Raw genomic sequence first — 22,701 nt, forward strand, 5'->3', positions numbered from 1 at the left:
TCTTATTCATATTCATGCAAAATCTTGTTCCATTCACAAAACTACAAACAAATAACAACTCATTCTCTATGTTATATCCGCCATTAATACCCAATATAACCAACATTGATTCCAACGTTTAATCAAACATCTTTTCTTTCATCAGTAAAAAATAAATCATTTCCCAAAACCCCATTTTAGATCCTCTATTTCATTGCCAATCATTACCTCATTTATCCGTAACCATAACCGAACTTTTAGATTTTAATTTTATTTACAACTATGTCTTCGTTGTTGTCTCATTTGTCAATCCGCCCTGCAAAACCGTTAAATGTTAACGGTTTTGCCAGTAGAATTTCACCTTCTTTAGCTCTACGAACAAGTCAACCGATTGTTCTTTCAGTTGAAAATAAGCCGGAGAAGATACGAGTTGAATTCTCCGGTAAACGGTTGAGGTTTTCCTGGTGGGATCAAACCTTGACACGTCGGGGTTCTATTGGAATCCCAGTGATTAAAGCTGCAGCGGATGGCGCGGATGGTGGTGATCAGGAGACTAAGATTTCTCAAGGGTTTGTATATTTGAATTTCATGATTAAGATTTTGAAAATTAAAAAAAAAAAAAGATACAACATGTATTTTATGACGTCGTCTTTAGAGATTTTTTTAGGAAAACCTTACGTGATTTATGTCAAAGACAGTGGTGGATCCAGAAATTATTTGCTAAGAGTGGGGATGAGTGGTTCAAGCATATTTTCAAGGGGTGCGGTCGGGTTTTTTGCCTAAAAAATAAACTAATTTTTTTTCAAGGAGGGCGCCCGCCCACCCTGGGCTTAGTGGGCTTCACTCACCTAGGTTCGCCCCTGGTCAAAGATATTATGATGTGCGAAAGCTTTTACTCTTTTCGGCGTAGTTTAAAAACATTAGCGTAACCAAAACCTTTTAGGTCAAAGTCATGGAAATATGAAACTGTGCAATTATATGAAATAGTAACATAAATACGTGTATTACGTATAATTTGTGGAATATGTTTTATTATTGATAATCAGTGGTGGATCGAGAAAAAACAAATGTAACTGTAAATTCTTTACAGGTTATCAATAGCCGAGCCTCCCAAGAGCTTTCTTGAACGACACCCGGCTCTGGTTACGGGATTCTTTTTCTTTACATGGTAAGCTAGCTATTGACATTGTATTCAATTATTGTTTTAGATATAAATTAAAAAAAAAAACCCCTTCTTTTTACATGTTATCACTTATAAATAAATTTAGTTAAATTACCGAGTAAATTACTTTTTGCGTCCTTGTATTTTAAGGGTTTTAACCATTTTAGTCCAAAATCAAAATGTTTAACGTCTACATCTATATATTTTCAAATGGTTAAAACCACTAATACACGGAGATTCAAAAAGTAATTTACTCAAAATTACCGGTTAAAATATTAAAAGCGGTAACACTTTCGTGTTAAAAGTATTCTCATATGAAGTTACATCTATATATCTTCTAATGGAACGTTTTACGATGTAGATGACTTATTATTATAAAAATAATTGTTTGTGCAGGTACTTTTTAAATGTTATATTCAACATACTCAACAAGAAGGTCTACAATTACTTCCCATACCCTTAGTAAGTTTTTCTAACTATTTTCCAATTAATAATCAAACAAAAAACGAAAAAAAAAATTACATTATGTATACGGAGTTGACAGTGGCGGAACTAGCCTATTAAATCAGAGGTATCCCAAATTATTTTTACTGTGCAATCATACAATATAAAAAAACGATAATAAATAAATCAAGTAAAACAAATACCTAAGTAACTGAGCCACAATTTCAATCATATTATTAATAATTTGGGCAATTGGGCCACTGTTTCAATCGGGCTCAATTATTCTACAAGTATGGGTTGGTTAAGGATATCTTTGTATTATTTTAGGGGTATCTTTGTTATAAAACTGGAAAAAAAAACACTATGAATACGCACTTGAGCCGTAACCGGTGCTATGACTGCTAAAGCATTGGGTCCGCCCCTAGCATGCTATCCCAGCTTGTACACTGACTCGAACCAGCCTTTGGTGCTAGGGGTATTTATAGACTATCAACATGTGATAAATGGTTTATCAAAGTTACAATAATTAACAAAAAAAATACCAATTAACCATTATTTTTCTTATAAATCCTTACAAAAACATACGCTCACAACTACGATATTCATTTCTTGATTTTCTAGCTTTGTTTCGGTTGTTCATCTTCTAGTTGGCGTTGTATATTGTCTCATCAGTTGGTCAATCGGCCTCCCTAAACGCGCAGTGAGTTTCTTTCGGTTTACATATTAAACAACGTTTTATGCACTATGTACATGTACCAATGCATCACTTTCCCGTGTTGTAGCCAATTAACATGGATCAACTCGGGCTTCTCACGCCCGTTGCAGCTTGTCATGCTCTTGGACATGTCATGTCTAATGTTTCATTTGCTGCGGTCGCTGTCTCTTTTACTCATACAATAAAAGGTAAAAAGTTTGTTACTCGTGACGCTGGTCAGCAGGATATTGACATTATCTCATGAGTTTACTAGTAATGAGTTTCATTGGAAAAAAAAAGTATCGAGTTTGACTCACTGAGTCAGCTCAGTTTAATGACTCGGAAAACTGAGTTGTTGTTACACTTACATTTTGTTTTTGTTGGTGCATGTGATCAGCTTTGGAGCCGTTCTTTAATGCTGCAGCTTCGCAATTTGTTTTGGGCCACCAGATCCCCCTTGCACTATGGTTGTCATTGGCCCCGGTTGTTATAGGTGAATATTTTATGAGAAAGTTATGAAAATAATTTCTTTTAATTATATTTATCTATATTAGTGATCAGGTCGGGCCAACGTTTTTGGAGACCCTAAACGAGTGACAAAAGTCGGGGCTCTTTTACAAAACTTTTCAATATAAACCCTTCTCTTTTACGTAGCTTTGAGACCGACAATTATAAACTAAATAACTTATAGTTTGCAGAGTTAATACTTTTTAAGTTATATGTTTAGATTAAATTAGTTGATGTAAATTGTTTAATGAGGTTGTGAGGAATCCAGGATAGGAGTTGAGGATGCGTTGAAGGTAAATGATGGTGTTAAAAAAATAGGATTTATGACTTTTGGGCCTAAATGTTTTACATGTTAGGGTCATTATGTCCTTACTTATTTGTTAGTTTATTTGGGCCAAACACGCAATGTAATCTATACAAATAAAAATTGAAGGCCCTTAGTTTTTGAAGGTCCTAGGCCTTTGCCTAAGCCAATAGGACCGGCCCTGTTAGTGATAATGTTGGATCAAATTTTACATCTACAACTATGAAATACTAGAAATTAATTCCGAGTATGTAGTTTGTGTTTATGTATGGTTAGGCTATGCGGTGTGGGGGACGGTGAGGGCCATCGAGCCCTATGGAGGCACGTCCACACCGCCCCCCATGCTTCGTCCCGTCCCCATCGTCCTCTCCCAGACGCGCTCGACGTGCCTCTCCTCCTGATCCAACACACACACATACATACATATTATTATTATAAATCTTTTGAAATATACGAAACTAACCAACTTTTACTTTTTATATGACAATTATGTTGTGTGTCAAACTTATACCTTATTTAGTGAACGTAACATGAAGTTTCAATCTAAAACAATCGGTTTTAAACTTTAATATGTAGGTGTATCAATGGCGTCATTGACCGAACTTTCTTTCAACTGGCTTGGGTTCACAAGTGCCATGATTTCCAACATTTCTTTCACTTATAGAAGCATTTATTCAAAGAAAGCTATGGTAAGATCAAGCTTTTGTTAATTTTAAGGTAAATTTTTAGTGTTATTAAACGTGTTTTTTTTTTTTTGTTTCGATTTGTATGTTTGACAGACGGGTATGGATAGCACAAATGTGTACGCCTACATATCGATTATCGCTCTCTTGTTTTGCCTCCCACCAGCAATACTTGTAAGACGATTTTGATCGAATTTTTATACGTTACATTTTGACCATTTATCTGTACTAAATCGTTTGGTGTTATGTTTGATAAAAAAGCGTATTAAAAGGTTTTATAAAAAAGTTAACGTGATATCCGGTTAAAAACAATGACGTGGCAACTAACATGTTCTTAGAGGACATTGTTTCTACTAAAAAATACGTTATAGGATTGTGTAATTTTATTAGGATATTGACATCATATTTTTAAGGGATATTGGATTTAGGGTTAAGTTCACGTACAAAGTGTCTTATCGCACAAAACGTACGAAAGACATGAAAAAGCCAAAAAAACGCGGTGGTATTTTCGTAATTATTTGCTCGTATGATAATTATCAAAATTACTCTAAAAATGATCTTGTAGAGTACTTTTGATCTTGTAGGCTAATTATCAAAATTACTCTACAAGTGTATCTAGTATGGTAATTATCAATTACTCTACAAGTATATCAAAATTACTCTGCATCAAAATTACTTTGCAAGTTTATCAAACAACATACAATTCAAAATTACTATACAATCATTTGTAGAGTAATTATTATACTCTACAAAATTACCTTACAAGATCAAAATCACCATACAAGATCGTTTGTAAAGTAATTATGATACTCTGCAAAATTACTCTACAACATCAAAATTATCTTACAAGAATATTTTACAAAATTACTCTACAAGATCATTTGTAGAGTAATTTTGATAATTACTCTACGAGTAAATAATTACGAAAAATGCTACCGCATTTTTTTTTTTTTTTACATTTTCACTCTATTCGTACGTTTTATATGATAAGGATATTTGTATTTGATCTTTTGTCATTGAATTTAAATAACTCCAACTTTCACCAGTTGGTCGATAGTACCAAAGTTTTAGTCTCCTAACCCCGGGATTTACACACAATTACCAACGTTTCATGTTCTTCGTCAGATCGAAGGACCCAAACTAATGCAATACGGGTTCAAGGACGCGATAGCCAAAGTCGGAATCATTAAATTCGTCTCCGACTTATTCTGGATCGGGATGTTTTACCATCTATACAACCAGGTAAACCAAATCCTTCATTTTCGACAACAAATTACCTAATCAAACATAATTTTTCGTTCGGTTTTACTTTTTAACGATTTGTTGTATTGAAAGATTGCTACCAACACTCTAGAGCGAGTCGCCCCACTTACTCATGCTGTAGGAAACGTATTGAAACGCGTTTTCGTGATCGGTTTCTCCATCGTTGTGTTTGGTAATCTTATATCACAAATACCAAACAAAATTTATTTGAAAAATATAGATTTTTTATTCATTTTCTGAGATTTTAATAAATGTAAATATTATGGCAGGTAATACGATCTCCACACAAACAGGAATTGGTACTGCAATTGCTATTGCTGGTGTTGCAATCTACTCATTCATCAAAGCTCGTATTGAACAGGATAAAAGGGTGTGATTCTTTACCTCCATATCCATCCTTTTTTTTCTGAGTGTAACTAAATGGGCGGGCTGGGTAACGCTGGGTAACGGGTTTGAGTCAAAATAAGTAGAATTTACACCATATTAAAATGGCTTGGGTTGATTTGCCTACAGGTTTGATATAGTTTTCTAAATTTAATAATTAAACAATTAAATTGATTTTGACGCGTTAGTGATAAAATATTGTTTAAACTAGGATTACGACCCGCCGCAATGCGGCGGGGATTCTTTATTTATAACTAAGTCGATCTACGACTCACACGTTATGTTAAACCTGTCAAACGGGGTAAAAATAGACGATGTAAAAACGTTCACCCACACACGCACGTTGCGTCGTGTTAACTCGCAAAATTTAGAACGAAACGTAAAAACGTTAAGCCAAAGACGCACGCTGTGATGTGTTAAGTCACAAAATTTAGAACCAATCATAGAGCGCAAAATTTGTGGAAAATGAAAACTATAAAGGACCAAAGTTGAAAGTAAAAAAAGTTATGAGGATAGATTGTAAAAGATAAAAAGTTTTGGGTTAAAAGTAAAAAAACAAATAGTTTTGGGTTAAAAGTAATTTATGAAATACTTTTGGGTGAAAAGTAAAAAAAATCAATTTCTTTTTGGAAAACCCCCAAAGCCAACGTTACGACAACCATATGCATAACAATTTTTTCTTTGAAAAATCCCCAAACCACACCCCGCGTTGCGGCGGGGCGTAAAACGGTGTCAGATAGTACTAATGTCACACAACCGTCATCGACAACCCACACTGACTCGACCTATAATATGCGTATTGTGACGAACCTGTCAAACATGGAAAAATAGAGGTAAAAACGTTAAACCACACATGTACGTTGCGTCGTAATAACTCGAAAATTTTAGAACTATACGTAAAACGAAAATTTGCGAAAGATAAAAAGTATAAGCGACAAAAGTTGTGAAGTTAAATTGCAAATAATGAAAAGTTTTGGGTTAAAGTTAAAAAAACAAATTATGAGGGTTAAAATTGAAAAATGTACAAACCTTTGGGTTAAAACTAAAAAATCAAGTTTTTTTTGGAAAACACCCAAAGCACAACAAGTCCTTATGCACAAAAAGTTTGCTAGTTTATATAGGTTTTAATTTTAATTTACAACTACATAAGACCATTTAGAAGGTTATAAACACCTTAATGTTATGTACGCATTTTTAAGTGTTTTTTTGACATCTAGTATAATAATAAAACCCAAATCAACTTACTTTCACTATAGATGACAAATTTAAACCTTATATGAGTATCGATCGATTCAGGTTAGCATTGATAACCGGTCATTTTTATAGGGTTAAAACCTTGGGGAAGAAGAAAACTAAGGGATAGAGAGATATTTGACTCAAATTATGCTTGATTCCATTCCATACGTAACATCCAAATAAATAGATAAGAAATTTACATAAGACACCCCCAAACTAAACCAAAATAACATCCTAATCCCTTGACTTAACAATAGTAATAAAACTAAAATAAATAAGATACGTAACAATACTTCCCCCTTAACCTACTTTTTGCCCTCAAAAAGTAAGCTCTTCAATTCAATCCTTAACCCTTGTCGTCTTGTTCAGTTTCCTCATCGCCTACCACGTTAATCACAAAAAGTTGTTTCTTTTTGCACTTGTGTCCTGGAACGAACTTTTCAGTGCACCAAAAGCATTCTCCTTTTGACTTTTTTAACTCTAGTTCCTCGCCTGACAAGCGCTTCGCGTTAATAGTTGCTGGTTTATAAGCTGGTGGCCCAGGGACTCCTGTTGGATCTGGAAGCAACGGAAGTTTTGAAGCGTTAACCGAAGGTGTTATTTTGACATCTTCGGGTTGCAGCCCATCCTCCACATCTTCACCTGAAAACCGAGGAAACTCAACCTTCCCGACCCGCATAGGCCGAGTACCCGTCCGCGATTCATCGCTAAACAGGCCCTTATCAGGGCCGCCTCCGCCGCCGCTAAAACTGCCACCGCTTGAATGCTCCTTGAGTGCTCGTAAGATCTCTTCTTGTTGTTTCATCGACTGTTCTTGTTGTTTCAACATGGTGGCTAGGGTTTCTTGGAGATTTGAGATTGCCTTGCCAAGTTCCTTGAGAGTGCTGTCAATTTCTTGATTGCGAGTGTTAGTCATGGTAATCGAAAGTAATTCCGACCGAAGATCGGAACGGCTCTGATACCCTTGATAGGGTTAAAACCTTGGGGAAGAAGAAAACTAAGAGATAGAGAGATATTTGACTCAAATTATGCTTGATTCCATTCCATACGTAACATCCAAATAAATAGATAAGAAACTTACATAAGACACCCCCAAGCTAAACCAAAATAACATCCTAATCCCTTGACTTAACAATAGTAATAAAACTAAAATAAATAAGATACGTAACATTTTTCTTAGTATATTATCCCTTTATGGTCGTATAAAGACACAGAGCGAAAACAGAAATAAACACAGAGAATATTTCTCAATAAAATTTATATAAAAATTGAATGTGTAAACCCAAAGGTGTCGTTTTATAAGGATTTTGTAAATTTGACATGTCTGTCAATTTTTTTAGATTACAAATTGACTGGAAATTAATGAAATTGAAAACATGAATAAACATGTAAATTATGCTAATCACGGATTCACGGGCGTTAAACTAAATATAGAAAGTACGAAAGTTGACGAAATTTATTAACGATAGTGAAGACTTTTGTCAAGGGACTCAGGTTTAACAGCCAAGTCAAACCACATTTGATTGTATGTCACGTGATCCGACTCATCAAGACATTTATGTTCGTTGATCATGGGTCCCATAACTCCAATCATAGCCCCCAAGCTATGCTTGTTTAAAGCATGGGCATATGCTGCTATGTTTTATTTTGTCCAACGAATCCAAATAAGGGTCTTTGGATTAGCTCCTCGCCATTCCCCCTCACTTGAAAAGAACATGACCCCGAGCTCTCAAGATAGTCAGTAGGCTCTTATGGGTGGTGCTTGTAGATATCAGCCACATTGAATGTCTTAGAGATATACATGGTTTCTGAGAGGTCAACAATGTAAACATTATCATTAATCTTTGGGACAATCGGGTAAGGGACATACTTCTTTTGTTGCAGTTTGGTATAGCTGCCTACCAAAGAGCGTTAAATGCGAAGATAAACCATGACATTATCTCTACCTACACAAATTCTCGGTAAGCATATGCTTGTCTATTATTGTTTTGTACTTAGGTTTTGACTTTTTAGTCTTTTGTTTGACTATTTCATGTGTATCTTGCATATCTGTAATTAAATTAATGTCTTTGTTGTGTTCATTTCTTGGCAGGTCGACTAAATCCACCACATCTCTAGGTTTAGACAACTGAGAAGGGGAATGCTCCTGTTGAACTGATAACTTCATGTCCGCATTGTTATAAGCAAACTCGATGTGGGCCAGTGTTGTGTCCCACATTTTTGGCTTATTCCCATACAAATAATGAATCATATTGCCTAGCGTGTGATTAACCCCCTTTGTTTGACCGTTAGATTGTGGATGACGGTATTGTTGAAGTCAAGGTTTGTGCCAAAGCACCTCCATAGGCTTAGCTAGAAATGAGCAAGTAATTTGCTATCCTGATCGAGAGTGATGGACTTTGGCATTCCATGTAAATGAACCACTTCCTGAAAAAAACAATTTTGAGACATGAATAACATTAGAACTCTTTTGGCATGGAATGAAGCGGGCCATTGTAGAGAAACAATCCATTACCACAAACACCGAATCTACCATGCTCCCTGCATTGAGTCCGAAGGAGGCCTAACACAAAAAACCATTGAAATGTCTTTTCATGGTCCTAAAGGGATTTGTAGTGGTATATAGAGCCCCGTGTTTTGGGGTATTTTCTTGCACTCTTGGCAGGCCACACATTTTTGTATGAAGCTTGCTGCATCCTTCTTCAAATAAGGCTAGAAATACCCCTCTTCAACTGTAGTTTTATGTCTGCCAAAGTGTGCTCCTAGACCTCCAACATACAATTTTTTATTATCACTTTCTCCCTTAATAAAGTTCGAGGGAGACAAAGGCAATTTCCCATGAACATGTAACCATACTGAAGAAGAAAATCTCCTTTGTGTTGTTTAGTCTCATTCTCTTCCCAAACTTTGTTAAAGTCATCGTTTATTGTTTAGCTCTTTTGTGAACTCAAATCCAATCACCTCATTTCTAGAAGTCACGTGAAGGGTGGTTCTTCTATTAACAATGTCAACTACTTTGTTGGAGACACCGGGCTTGTGCTTGATGACATAGTTAAATTCATCCAAAAAGTTTGCCTACTTGGCATGCACCTTATTAAGATGCTTCCAAGCGTGGAAATACTTGAGAGCTTATTAGTCTGAGTAAACCACAAACTCCTCTATATTAAGTAATGCTCGCAAAGTCTTAAAGCTAGTAATGCTGCATAAATATCTTGATCATAATTCGACCAATTATGTCGAGCTTCATTGAGTTTCTCACTATGATAGGCGACAGACTTATCCTCTTGAATTAAAATTGCTCCATATACTACTCCACTTGTATCACATTCAAGTTTAAAAGACCTTGTCAAAGTCTGGTAGAGCTAGAATTGGTGTTGTAGTCAACTTCTCTTTAACTATATTGAAGCTATGTTCGACCTACTCAGTCCACTTAAGTTGACCATTCTTCAAACAATATGTGATTGGAGACACGATACTGTTGAAATTTCATATGAATCTTCTGATGAAAGCTGCAAACTTTAGTTACCGACTTTTTGGGAGGGTCAATCTTGAACCACCTTAATCTTGTCATCATCTACATGTATTCCTTTTGAACTCACAATGTAACCCAAAAAGAGTATCTTTGTGGTCAAAAACTACATTTTTTGAGGTTAGCCTACAATTCATTTTTTGAAGGGTAGTGTAACAACTGTCACTAAAATCCCTAATTAGGATAGTAATTAGCTATTAAGAAAACCCTAATTGAGACACCCAAGTGATTCTACGCAAACCCTAAAATTTCCAGAACAATCAGAATCAGGATCAGGGCCCCTAAAACTCAGGGGGGGATAAACCCTAGCCAACGATTATCCTCATAACTAATTATAAAATTCGAAATTTTAAAAACTGTCGACACAGCAAGCCTACATGCATGAAGGGCTACTCTATGAAAATAGGGTGGTCACTCGCGTAGCGCGACGCCTAAGGGGGTACCCCCTCGCGCTACGCGACGGTGTCAAAATCTCAGTATAAATAGCAGGGGTTGGGACTTGAATTTTGGCACTGAAACGACGAAAAGCGGAGTTACGTAGGTCGAGTTATAAGCAAAACAGTCCAACACACACACACAATTATCGAATCGCTGCCACAGAACAGGGTAATTACTCGATCACTATTACGATTCAGTTTCCAGAATCAATACATTCAAAGAATGTCTAAGTGCCGCCCACATAGGGCTATGCTTTATCGTTGTCGATAATTCGATAATGAGCCGAAGCATTGTACTTTGTCGTTGTCGATAATTCGATATGCGAGTTGAAGTACTATACTTTATCGTTTGTCATTTTGATAAATGAGCCGAAGTATTGCACTTGGACATTCATTGTCAAAATTGATCTTGGGGAATTATCGTAACTGCTGTATTGATCACTAATCCTGTTTTGTGTGCATTATTGTTAGATTAGAAATAATCAAGGCTAATCAGTAGGCTTATACACTGCTCGTTAAATCTGCAATGTGAGTCATTCTTCTTTTTATCAACTGTTTTACAATACTCCAAATTATTTTCAAAGTGTTATAATTACAGGGACTAAGTCGTGGATATCTTGATTTATTGGTTAGTGGGGTATTGTGCACATTACTATTTCTCCCAGTTAGGTTCATTGACCTACTAGGGAGAAACGTCACTATTAGAGTTCATTAACCTAATAGTGGTATGACCATCGTCACCATTGTGACTTGTCACCATTGTGACAGAAAGCCAGAATAAAATAAGATATGAACCATTGTAATCGCTCTTATGCTGTAATTTATAACTATGGGTCATTTTCTAAAAAAAACTGAATGAACTCACTCAGTATTTCCCCGCTGACAAAACCTTTTTCAAACATGTTTCAGGTAATCTGTTGTGAGCAAAGAAAAGTGCCAGGAAGCACTACCAGCTTAGAAAAGTGGCTCAGTGTAAATAAATAAAGAAACATGTTTTGGAAAATAAAGATTTCCATTGAAATCACATTATTGTAAATTACTGGGTTTTATCCCTAAATTATATAATGAGCAGTTTTACTACTAAAGATCCTGTTTTAAAAAGACTTCCGCTGTCGCCTAAATTAAATACCGCGGGATTTCTGTTCCGCGGCTCCTGAAACGGGTCAAACCGGGTCGGGGGCCGTGACAGAAATAAGGTGGTATCAGAGCCACTTCTCAAGCCACTGATTTAAGCCAATTAAGTATTTAGAAAATACTTAATTTCCATTAATTGCTATTTTGTGATTATTTGTTTATTTATCTGACTAATTGTGTACAGTATGAGCAGATCTTTATATGCTAGTCAATGTAGTAAGTCATGCAAATTCTTAAATAATTTGACTCAAGTATTAGTACCTTTATTATCTACAATCTAGAAGTCTTATCAAGAAAATCATAAAATAAAACCTCGTATGATGTAAATTTCAATAATACCCAGTAGGAACACAGATTTAAAAGGTTTTCTATAAATTTTATGAATTCTGACTATGTCTATTTTGCTAAACAGCATGAGTAACTTGTCTGAGGCCCTTCAGAATTTAAATCTCTATCCAGTAAGAGTAGAAGTTTCCAGAGATTTCAATAGGTATATACCAGATATAGAAGAACCTATAGAGTTCGATGCTTTACCTCTCGAGAAACCCAAGCCCAAGGAAATGGAAATTGGGGAAAGTTCTAGGCAAATTGAAAAGTTACCATCTCAGGAAGAGTTAGATTCTATAATGGCAAGCTCTAATACTATTAAGCCTGTTAATGAAACTATTTTTAATTGCTCTCTTGAAACACCACTACCAATGAACTTAGAACCAGCTATTCCAAACCCTTCAATCCACTCGCAAATAGACGAATGGTTAATTAATAAAATACAGTTACAAAACTATCCCTATAAGCTTTTTCCTCAAGTTCCATCTAGAACCTTTACCAAATTCACCAATGAGTAACAAGAATAAGACTGAACTTCGCTTTGGTGAAGAACTAATGGATACTGGGAATATGATCCAAGAGATTGGGGGACAGATCTCCTAGAACTACGATAAGAGGGAAATCCTCGATGATTACGACTATGATATTTAGTATCACGAAGGAAAGGCTGAAGACGGTTAGAAGAACTATACAAATAATAAACAAAAGCCGTCGAAGTCCGAGTTGGAGACAAAAGGCTATTGAAAGTATTTCCTTGGAAAGGAATTTATAAATTCGGTAAGAGAAGAAGCTAAGTCTCTTATACGTAGGACCATTTCCAGTAATCCAACGCATAGGACCAGTAGCTTATCATTTACAACTACCAGAAAAATTAGCTGAAGTACATGATGTGTTTCATGTATCCAATCTCAAGAAACGTCTATCAGGCGAATCCTTGGTAGTACCTCTTCAAGATATAGAGATAAATGATAGGGAAACCCCTACAAATAAAAGATCGGAAAATTAAGTTTCTCAAACACAAACGACTAGTGCTGGTGAAAGTCAAATGGGAATCCAGAAGAGAACCGGAATACACTTGGGAATTAGAGTCAGAAATGAAGCGCAAGTATCCTCATCTATTTCAGTGAATCTCGAGGACGAGATTTTTCTTAAGGTGGGGAGGATGTAACAACTGTCACTAAAATCCCTAATTAGGATAGTAATTAGCTATTAAGAAAACCCTAATTGAGACACCCAAGTGATTCTACGCAAACCCTAAAATTTCCAGAACAATCAGAATCAGGATCAGGGCCCCTAAAACTCAGGGGGGGATAAACCCTAGCCAACGATTATCCTCATAACTAATTATAAAATTCGAAATTTTAAAAACTGTCGACACAGCAAGCCTACATGCATGAAGGGCTACTCTATGAAAATAGGGTGGTCACTCGCGTAGCGCGACGCCTAAGGGGGTACCCCCTCGCGCTACGCGACGGTGTCAAAATCTCAGTATAAATAGCAGGGGTTGGGACTTGAATTTTGGCACTGAAACGACGAAAAGCGGAGTTACGTAGGTCGAGTTATAAGCAAAACAGTCCAACACACACACACAATTATCGAATCGCTGCCACAGAACAGGGTAATTACTCGATCACTATTACGATTCAGTTTCCAGAATCAATACATTCAAAGAATGTCTAAGTGCCGCCCACATTGGGCTATGCTTTATCGTTGTCGATAATTCGATAATGAGCCGAAGCATTGTACTTTGTCGTTGTCGATAATTCGATATGCGAGTTGAAGTACTATACTTTATCGTTTGTCATTTTGATAAATGAGCCGAAGTATTGCACTTGGACATTCATTGTCAAAATTGATCTTGGGGAATTATCGTAACTGCTGTATTGATCACTAATCCTGTTTTGTGTGCATTATTGTTAGATTAGAAATAATCAAGGCTAATCAGTAGGCTTATACACTGCTCGTTAAATCTGCAATGTGAGTCATTCTTCTTTTTATCAACTGTTTTACAATACTCCAAATTATTTTCAAAGTGTTATAATTACAGGGACTAAGTCGTGGATATCTTGATTTATTGGTTAGTGGGGTATTGTGCACATTACTATTTCTCCCAGTTAGGTTCATTGACCTACTAGGGAGAAACGTCACTATTAGAGTTCATTAACCTAATAGTGGTATGACCATCGTCACCATTGTGACTTGTCACCATTGTGACAGAAAGCCAGAATAAAATAAGATATGAACCATTGTAATCGCTCTTATGCTGTAATTTATAACTATGGGTCATTTTCTAAAAAAACTGAATGAACTCACTCAGTATTTCCCCGCTGACAAAACCTTTTTCAAACATGTTTCAGGTAATCTGTTGTGAGCAAAGAAAAGTGCCAGGAAGCACTACCAGCTTAGAAAAGTGGCTCAGTGTAAATAAATAAAGAAACATGTTTTGGAAAATAAAGATTTCCATTGAAATCACATTATTGTAAATTACTGGGTTTTATCCCTAAATTATATAATGAGCAGTTTTACTACTAAAGATCCTGTTTTAAAAAGACTTCCGCTGTCGCCTAAATTAAATACCGCGGGATTTCTGTTCCGCGGCTCCTGAAACGGGTCAAACCGGGTCGGGGGCCGTGACAGGTAGATATAATGATATGCATCTGACCGATGTGTTCATCTCTTTGTACAACTATAAACTAATAGGTTGTTGAAGTAGACAACAACAAACTTCCCATCTGAGGTTTGAATGCTTGGGTCATCAACCATATGAAAGTACTTGGGGCGTTTGGCAATCTGAACGGCATAACTAGTCACTTGTAGAACTTGATCTTCGTTATAAAGGTTATCTTCTATTCATCCCCGAGTTTAATTCGAATATGAAGGTAGCTACTTCGAATTTATATAGTAAAAAAAACTTGAAACCCGACAAGTTATCCAATAAATCATCAAGAAAGGGATTGGAAACATCTATCTCATTGCTATCTTGCTGATTGCTCTACTGTCTACACACATTTAACTATTTATATTCATCGTAGGTGTGAGGAATACAGGAACATCACATGGACTTATGCTTTCCTGGATGTACCCTTTATTCACCAGTTACTTAATCCTTCATTACTTCACATCCCCACGATCTCATACGATAGTGGGTAAGATTAGTAAGGCTTGCACTAGGGATCAAATCAATCTGGTGTTAGATGTTCCTCACATGGGATAATTGGTCGGGGATGTCTTCAGTCTTACCTTGTTGAACTCTTACAAAGATGGCTTCACAAATTTTGGAAAACCCTCTGAAGCTTGTTCCTCACCACTTTTGAGTACTACGTAAAATGTAGCTCTTATTTCTTTTGTTTATGCACAATACTCATGATGAGATTTAATAACCATAGCAAGAGTCTTATCTTTTGTTTGTGAAACAGGTGGTTCCGTTCCACCAGGTATGACAACGATCATTTCTCATCCCAGTTGAAGAGATATATGTTTTGTCTCCCTTTATAGGTTTCATCGTTGTCATGTTACCATGTTCGACCCAACAAGACATGGAGGCATCCATGTCAACTACATCACACACAATCTCTTAAGTATAGGTTTTCCTAATGGAGATAGAAAGTTTGCAAACTTATGTCACTTTTATGGCTGGCCTTTTCTTGGTCAACCCAATCTGATAAAGCATAAGGTGGGGTTTTGTTGACAGATTTAATCCACTGACAAGGGCCTTTGTTACTTAAGTTCTCACAACTCCCATTATTGGTAATTAGTGAACAAACCTTGAAGAATTTATTCTTCTGCTAACTCTCTTGCAATTTTGGGGTGCAAATAATTCTCTTAATCATGAACATGACATGATCTCCTTCCACATTAGCATTTTCATGAGAGGGACCAAGCCCACGAAGAAACCAATGCAATTTATCTGTTTCGGCGACTGAATGACCAATCGCAGCAAGTTGTTCACAAAAGAGCTTAAATTTACGAGAGAATTCCGTAACAGTAGACGTACCCTTTATAAGTTGCTGAAGAGAATCCCGTAGGGACTGCACGCGCTCGATGGACGCATTGTTGTACGTGTTCTCGAGAGCATTCCAGATCGACTGGGCACCTGTTAAACCGAGAACCTCGATGGCAGCCTCCTCGGTCAGAGAATAAAGGAGGAGAGCTGCTTTCTGATCGGCGGCAGTCCATGACACATAATCTGGGTTTGGCACAGATTTGTTATCGGTTGTAACAGTTTCGGAGGGTGGGGAAGTTCCATCGATGTGAGCCGAAAGTTTGTGAAGGGACAGCAGCAGGGTCATATGGGTACGCCATATAAGATAGTTGGAAGAAGAGAGTTTAATGGTAGGAAGATGGGTATTGTTGGTTGTGTCGGCAGAAGAAGCCATGAGAGGTCGCAGGAAAGAAGAAGGAGTTTTAGGGAAGAAGAATATTAGGCTGATACCATGTAGAGAAAGATAGAATCAACCTCAAACGTAAATGAGGATTGAGGGATATATTTATAACAATAAGTTACAATTATCTCTCCTATAATCATGGAGAGTTAATAACAAAATATATGAAATAGAATAATTACAATGAATACAAATATTCACAAATTATTTCCTTTAATACTCATCCATGCATTCACCTCTTCCACTTCAAACTTTTCCTCTACATCTCCTTCAAAACCAGTAGAGAAGCTTGTCTCTCTTTAGGCACTCATTCTACCAATGACCTTGTACCCCACACATGTAACACCTAATAGGGCATGTTTTGGTGTATGGGTTAGCATTAGCGTTAGGTCGAGTAGTCGAGGTAGTATTAGTTCTTGTAGTACTGCTATTGCTAGCTTGGGGCATTTTGGTCTATTGTGGGTCGTATCATGTTAGTAATTAGGCTTCGATTGGGCCTAGTTATAGGACATTCAAAGTAAGTTGATTTTGGAAAAGAACAACGAGAAGTCAAATTAGACCCGGCCTTAAGTCATTGACGAAATTGAGGAACATTATTGATTGATGAAATCAGAGCCTTTAGTCAACGGATTTGGGTTTGACAGTCAGGCCAAACCGCCTTTTGCCATTTGGTACATGATCTGGCTCGTTAAGACCTTTCCATACGCTGATCATGGGCTTGTAACTCTAGTAATAGCCAACGTTATGCCCGTTTAAAGTTTGGTCATTCTTTACCGTGTTATCCCTAGTCCAACTGATCAAAATAAAAGTTCACCAACTCTTGGATCAATTCATCGCCATATTAAAACACTTTCATGCATATGGGTATAATATATGTGAATCCATCTTTAGTCGTGTATCTACTTTTACTATCCAAACCCCTAAATATTTATCATGTACAACAATACATATGTCAGAATCGATACGCAATAGAGTGCCATATCACATTAATTTAGTGAATAAAAATTGATATGCTAGTCACGTATCTAATCGCTAAATGAGATATTTGTTTCTAACATGCCTATATATTAATATCACGGTTTAAATTTATTGATTTTTACATAAAAGAAAATTTTAGACTGTTTTTGCAAGTCTATTGAAACTTTCCAAATGAATTTTATATAACAAAGCCAAATATTATTTTGGTAATATATTCTTTTAAATCATATTTAATATATTAATATTTTCTATAAATAAGATTGTTTTTTTTTTAACGGCTAATTTCTTTAATCCCTGACCTATTCCGACCGGCCCATTTTGTGACCCTCGTCGTTTTGTCACCTCTAATTTTCCTCCAGTCTCCCATTTCAATTTTTTGTTATTGAATTGGCAATTGTATGATATTGTTTCAGAAGACGAAGGTAGATGCGGCATAGAAGTAGAGAACTCTGAATTTATGCAGGGGTGAAGGTTTCAAATTGTTCTGAAACTTTATCTTTTTTTGTGTTTTATTTTTTTGAATGTTTGGATGGTATATTAGGGGAAAATAAGATCCATCTGACAAATAAATTAAAGATTACTAGGGAAGAAGATAAGATTTATCTTCGCCACCGAAATGTGTATTACATGGATTGAAGTAAGAGATCGTATACGAATGAGTAGAATGAGTAAAATAATAGAATCTAGACAAAGATTTAGTAACACACGTCGCAACCACTTTTTTATTTAATAGCAAAAAGCGTCGTCGATGGCAACAACCATAACAATATATTTTATTAGATATAAATGACCTTTTAAAACCAATATATCAAATTTATCTCAACTTGGTATCAATATTCTACTTATATCATTTATCTCAACTATGAAGATATCATAACAACTATCTTTTAACAACATCTAGTGCAAATCATAGAGTTCTTATACTCCAAGAAACAGTCATACTCGCTTTAGGGTATCCGTAACGGATGAGAGTTTTAATAGAGTTTAATGAATTATTAGCTATGACAAGGGGAGACGAATTTAACACAAACTTCGGCTAGGATGAGTTACACATGTAACGAGCTTAGGCTAAGATTTTCTTTCAAAGTTTGGCCATGAGCATAACGCGTGACCTTGTTGGGGTCTACACATTACACTATTTCTCCCTTGCTTGTCTTGTGATCCTTATCAATATCATATGGACCATGTCCCCCTTTAGGTTCATATGACACTGACATTGTAAGTGGTATGACATGTCGTAACTCATAACTCAGCGCGTTTATATCAGCAAGCGCAAATTAGTACTTAAAATCCCTCTCTCCCTCCCATAAACTTTCTTTCTCGACAGTCGTTGAGAAAGACTTAATCTTTTGGTTAAGTTGCATCAAACTTTCATATATGATCCCATTGCAACAAAAGGTTCCAAACGTTTGATTATTGTGGAGACCTTCACCAAACAAGTGTATTACCAAGCATCAAGATAAGTAAGCTTAATTAAAATATAGTTTTGGATTTATAATGGGTTTTTTTTCATAAAATCATAACATTTTATTATCCACCAGGGGGGGGGGGGGGGGGTTGAAAACAAATAAATGACATAATTGTGAATCATAGTATACAGATGACAAAACTATCTTAGATTTATTTAATCCATGTAATTTAAAATCTAAGGTTTTTTTTTTTTTTTAAATTTAAATGTTGCTGGACATGTGGGGGAATATTTAATGACAGATAATACCAGTTAAGAATCGTTATTTATATAAGTAAGATCAAAAGCTGGAATAGCTCAGTTGGTTAGAGCGTGTGGCTGTTAACCACAAGGTCGGAGGTTCAAGCCCTCCTTCTAGCGTTATTTATTTATTTTTGTAAGTTTTTTTATAGTTATAAATTTGTAAAAGCTTTTTTTTTTTATAGTTATAAATTTTTAAGCTTTTTTTTTTATAGTTATAAATTTGTAAAAGCTTTTTTTATAGTTATAAATTTGTAAAAGCTTTTTTTTATAGTTATAAATTTGTTAAAGCTTTTTATATAGTTATAAATACAATATATCGAGTCATATTTTCATCTCAAAAGTCATAAAATTATGAACTAGAGGCCGGTTAACGTACAAAATGCCTTAAAGTACATTGCGTACACAATGCATTATCAGCATGCGAATTGGATTTATAACATGCGATTTCTCTTTCGGTTATCACATGCGATTACAAACAAAACTTGCACATGCGACTTTAGGCTATTTTTAACATGCGATTCCTATTTTTTCCTTATGCCCATGCGATTTCATGATTCTTTAACACATGTGATTTTGCCATCACGTACGCAATGTACGTTAAGACATATTCTACGATATACTTTTTCTTATAAACTATGCATTCATATATTTTTTCACAAGTGACTCTTAAAACATAACATGATTTTTATATTACTTTTCCGTTTAAATTTCTCATTTGTGTTTTGAAAATACAAAGCATATAAAATTGATACTTTTTTTCTAACTTTTTCTTTAGAAACATCATAGGACTCCAATGAAATATCGATTGAGTGGACTCGCCTTGGACAATTGCTAAAAAACTATTCGGACAAAAGACAATTAACAATCACATCAAAATAAAAATTGATACCTTTTCTATTTATTTTCACAAAAAAAAAAAAAAAAAAAAAAATCATCTGACTCCAATGAACCCATGGATTGAGTAGACTCGCCTTGGAAGATTGCTAGAAAAGTATTCGAAAAAAAGACAATTAACTATCGCATCAAAACAATAGAACGACATCGATGTCAATGGTTTGTCTTTCCTTTGGAGCTAACTTGAAAAGATCAAAGTAGAAAAGGATGGGTGTGTTGTGCAAAACTACTAGTCACACCATTCCATCTTACATTCTCAAGGTTAGTATGTTCCATGAATCTCGTATTATTATACATACCGATATCTTCGTCTCAGACGTTCACATTTGTACGCTAAGACGACTTTTCAATATTTGGTCCTTAGCCTATATTTTGGGCAAGTTTCATCTGGATCCAACGGAATGACTGATTTGAACGTTAGAGTGTGTACCATGAGCTAGAGCCCATGCACCCCTTTTCAAATTTCTTTCTATATCTTTTGGAGCATCTGTCTCATATCGAAGTGAACTCGATTGTATCTTTATCTTACCATACAATCAAAAAAGTTAGGTTGTGATTTACCAAGGCATGCTTTTACAGTTTTACTATTTGAACTCGATTGTATCTTTTCATAAGGTTAGTATCTGCTTTTTTTAGACAAAAAAAATATATATATTACAAATACCTAAGTTAACTTTTCATAAGGTTATTATCTGCTATTTTTAGTCTCACCGGTTCACTAAAATAAATTTAACTAATATGAAAAAAATATTAAAGGGGCATTCCGAGAATTGAACTCGGGACCTCTCGCACCCTAAGCGAGAATCATACCACTAGACCAAATGCCCGATGATATTATGTTGTCTTTTTCAAAAAATCTAAGGACTTATGACCGTATGTACAATGTGCACATTTGTTGTACATCGTGCACAACTACTAAACTGCTGACGAAGTTACAACAAGTGAATTCAATACGCAAAAGATCTAGTCGAAATTAACCAAATACAATCAAAACCATGGGTAAAACTCATTCGTACATATCACATCATATGGATCGTATCAACCATTTATTTTTTTTTATTTTTTTTAAAACGAACCACAATAATATTGTCCATTTCATATAAAATCTTTAAGGACAATTACACCAAAATAGCCGGTAAGTGGGCAACAAAAGTATTAGTAGAAGGAACCCACGTCTAGTTTGCTAAGATGATCATAGCACCGGAGTTATCGTCGATTTCGGTTGCACCCAAGGGGCAAGTCCAACAATTTACGGGTTCATGATTTCGGTTTAAAGTTATTGTTTTTGTTTATTATGTTTTAATACTAACAATAAGACTTTGGATAAAAACAGGAAATGCAACAATTATCTTGAGATGGAAGGAATTAATACGGTATAGTTTAGAATGCAATTACCTTTTTATTCTTTTTACTTGTATGTGTACTTGTATTTATCATTTTCACTGTTGTTTCTTATTTAGTGAGAACATATTGAAGTGTAAAATGTTACTTTGCGGGTGTTTCTTTAAAACAAAACTTGAAAAGCAACTTTTGTCATCTAAATTCTTATCTTGTTTTGGGTCTCTAAAATCGCTTGCCGACCTTATATCCAGGCTATTCCAAACTACAAAACCAACATTAAACATGCACGTCTGGTTTGATTAAAAAAAAAAAAAAACAAGGCGAGTCACAATTAACACTGGTTTTCTTTTCTTTTTTTTTCTTTTTTTTTTTTCTAATGGCAAATGTTACATAAATCCCTAATTATAAATTACATCAAATTTACCACATGCCAGAAATTGAACTCTGGTCTCTCCCCAAGAGGCACAAAGCCTCTACTACCTCCACCAAAGTGGTGATGGCTTACAATTAACAACATAACCAGGGTCGGCCAACCCGTATCGTTGCCCGAAACCAAAATTTTCAAAGGGCCCGAAAGGTTTTATGAGATTTTATATATATTAAATTATATATTTAGTGTAAACATCCATTTATTATGCAAAAAAAAAAAAAATTGTTAGTGGTGGAATGAAAAAAAAAACGATCTCAAGATAATGTAGAGGTCTCAAGTTCACGTCTTGGCTCCACCTTAATTTTTTTGCCCAATTCTTTTTGTTGGGGCTTAATTTTTTTAAAAGTTCTCGGGGACGGTTATGAGTATAATTATCAAAATTACTAGCTTGTACTTGTGGATAATCTTGTTAGAGATGTCAACGTGCCTTTTCCAGCAAACCATAGAGTCGTAAATTACACTCTACTCTTTATGTTATTATATTAAAATACTAGGTTATACTCGCGTGTATATACGAGTTAAATAATAAAAATAGTATATTTGTAAATAAGACAAGTAGATGTGTAACGCCCAGAATTTTTCTTTTAATTTACTCAATTAACTACATACTTTTTCTAACGAAATTTGGGCATGACCCATTCGTAATAGGAGTGGTCCCCTGTTTTTCACGTTCAAAATATATGTTTAACACGACACTTTTAAAAGGACATATTATGTACCATCAAACATCTTGACACGCATACGAAATTCGATAAGTTCAAAATACATAACAAGTACTAAGTTTTAACTACTAGACTTAGACATGTGACCAAAATATTAAGCGTTGTCTTCTTTACAAAAGTAGCGGAACATAGGACGGGTCTTGAAGTGTGTTCGAACCGG

At 35.4% G+C, this 22,701-nt stretch overlaps 1 protein-coding gene and 2 non-coding genes across 4 annotated transcripts; 2 read left to right on the forward strand and 1 right to left on the reverse strand.

Moving 5' to 3' along the window:
- Positions 1–201: 201 nt before the first annotated feature.
- On the forward strand, positions 202–18,119 carry LOC110924359 (triose phosphate/phosphate translocator, chloroplastic). Of its 2 annotated transcripts, XM_035986479.1 has the most exons (13): positions 202–548; positions 1,070–1,147; positions 1,538–1,603; positions 2,207–2,285; positions 2,368–2,488; positions 2,677–2,772; positions 3,667–3,779; positions 3,870–3,947; positions 4,899–5,015; positions 5,109–5,208; positions 5,306–5,406; positions 8,541–8,617; positions 8,749–9,223. In XM_035986479.1, the coding sequence occupies exons 1-13, from the start codon at positions 262–264 to the stop codon at positions 8,786–8,788; spliced, it is 1,353 nt and encodes a 450-aa protein (XP_035842372.1). In that variant the 5' UTR covers positions 202–261; the 3' UTR covers positions 8,789–9,223. The 2 variants fall into 2 exon arrangements, with proteins under 2 accessions (XP_035842372.1, XP_035842373.1); XM_035986480.1 differs by lacking the exons at positions 8,541–8,617; positions 8,749–9,223 and adding an exon at positions 17,857–18,119.
- Positions 18,120–19,197: 1,078 nt separating this feature from the next.
- Positions 19,198–19,271, forward strand: TRNAN-GUU. The gene has a single exon. It is a non-coding gene; the product is annotated as a tRNA-Asn (tRNA).
- Positions 19,272–20,803: 1,532 nt separating this feature from the next.
- On the reverse strand, positions 20,804–20,875 carry TRNAP-AGG. Its single transcript has one exon. It is a non-coding gene; the product is annotated as a tRNA-Pro (tRNA).
- Positions 20,876–22,701: the final 1,826 nt, after the last annotated feature.

This window comes from Helianthus annuus, chromosome 17 (assembly GCF_002127325.2).
Source record: "Helianthus annuus cultivar XRQ/B chromosome 17, HanXRQr2.0-SUNRISE, whole genome shotgun sequence".
In the NCBI taxonomy this organism is placed as follows: Eukaryota; Viridiplantae; Streptophyta; class Magnoliopsida; order Asterales; family Asteraceae; genus Helianthus; species Helianthus annuus.

Coding starts and splice junctions, on each gene's coding strand:
- LOC110924359 (XM_035986479.1), top strand. CDS start 262: ATGTCTTCGTTGTTGTCTCATTTGTCAATCCGCCCTGCAAAACCGTTA. Junction 2,286..2,367: donor TCGGCCTCCCTAAACGCGCA/GTGAGTTTCTTT, acceptor CCCGTGTTGTAG/CCAATTAACATGGATCAACT. Junction 5,016..5,108: donor TTTACCATCTATACAACCAG/GTAAACCAAATC, acceptor TTGTATTGAAAG/ATTGCTACCAACACTCTAGA.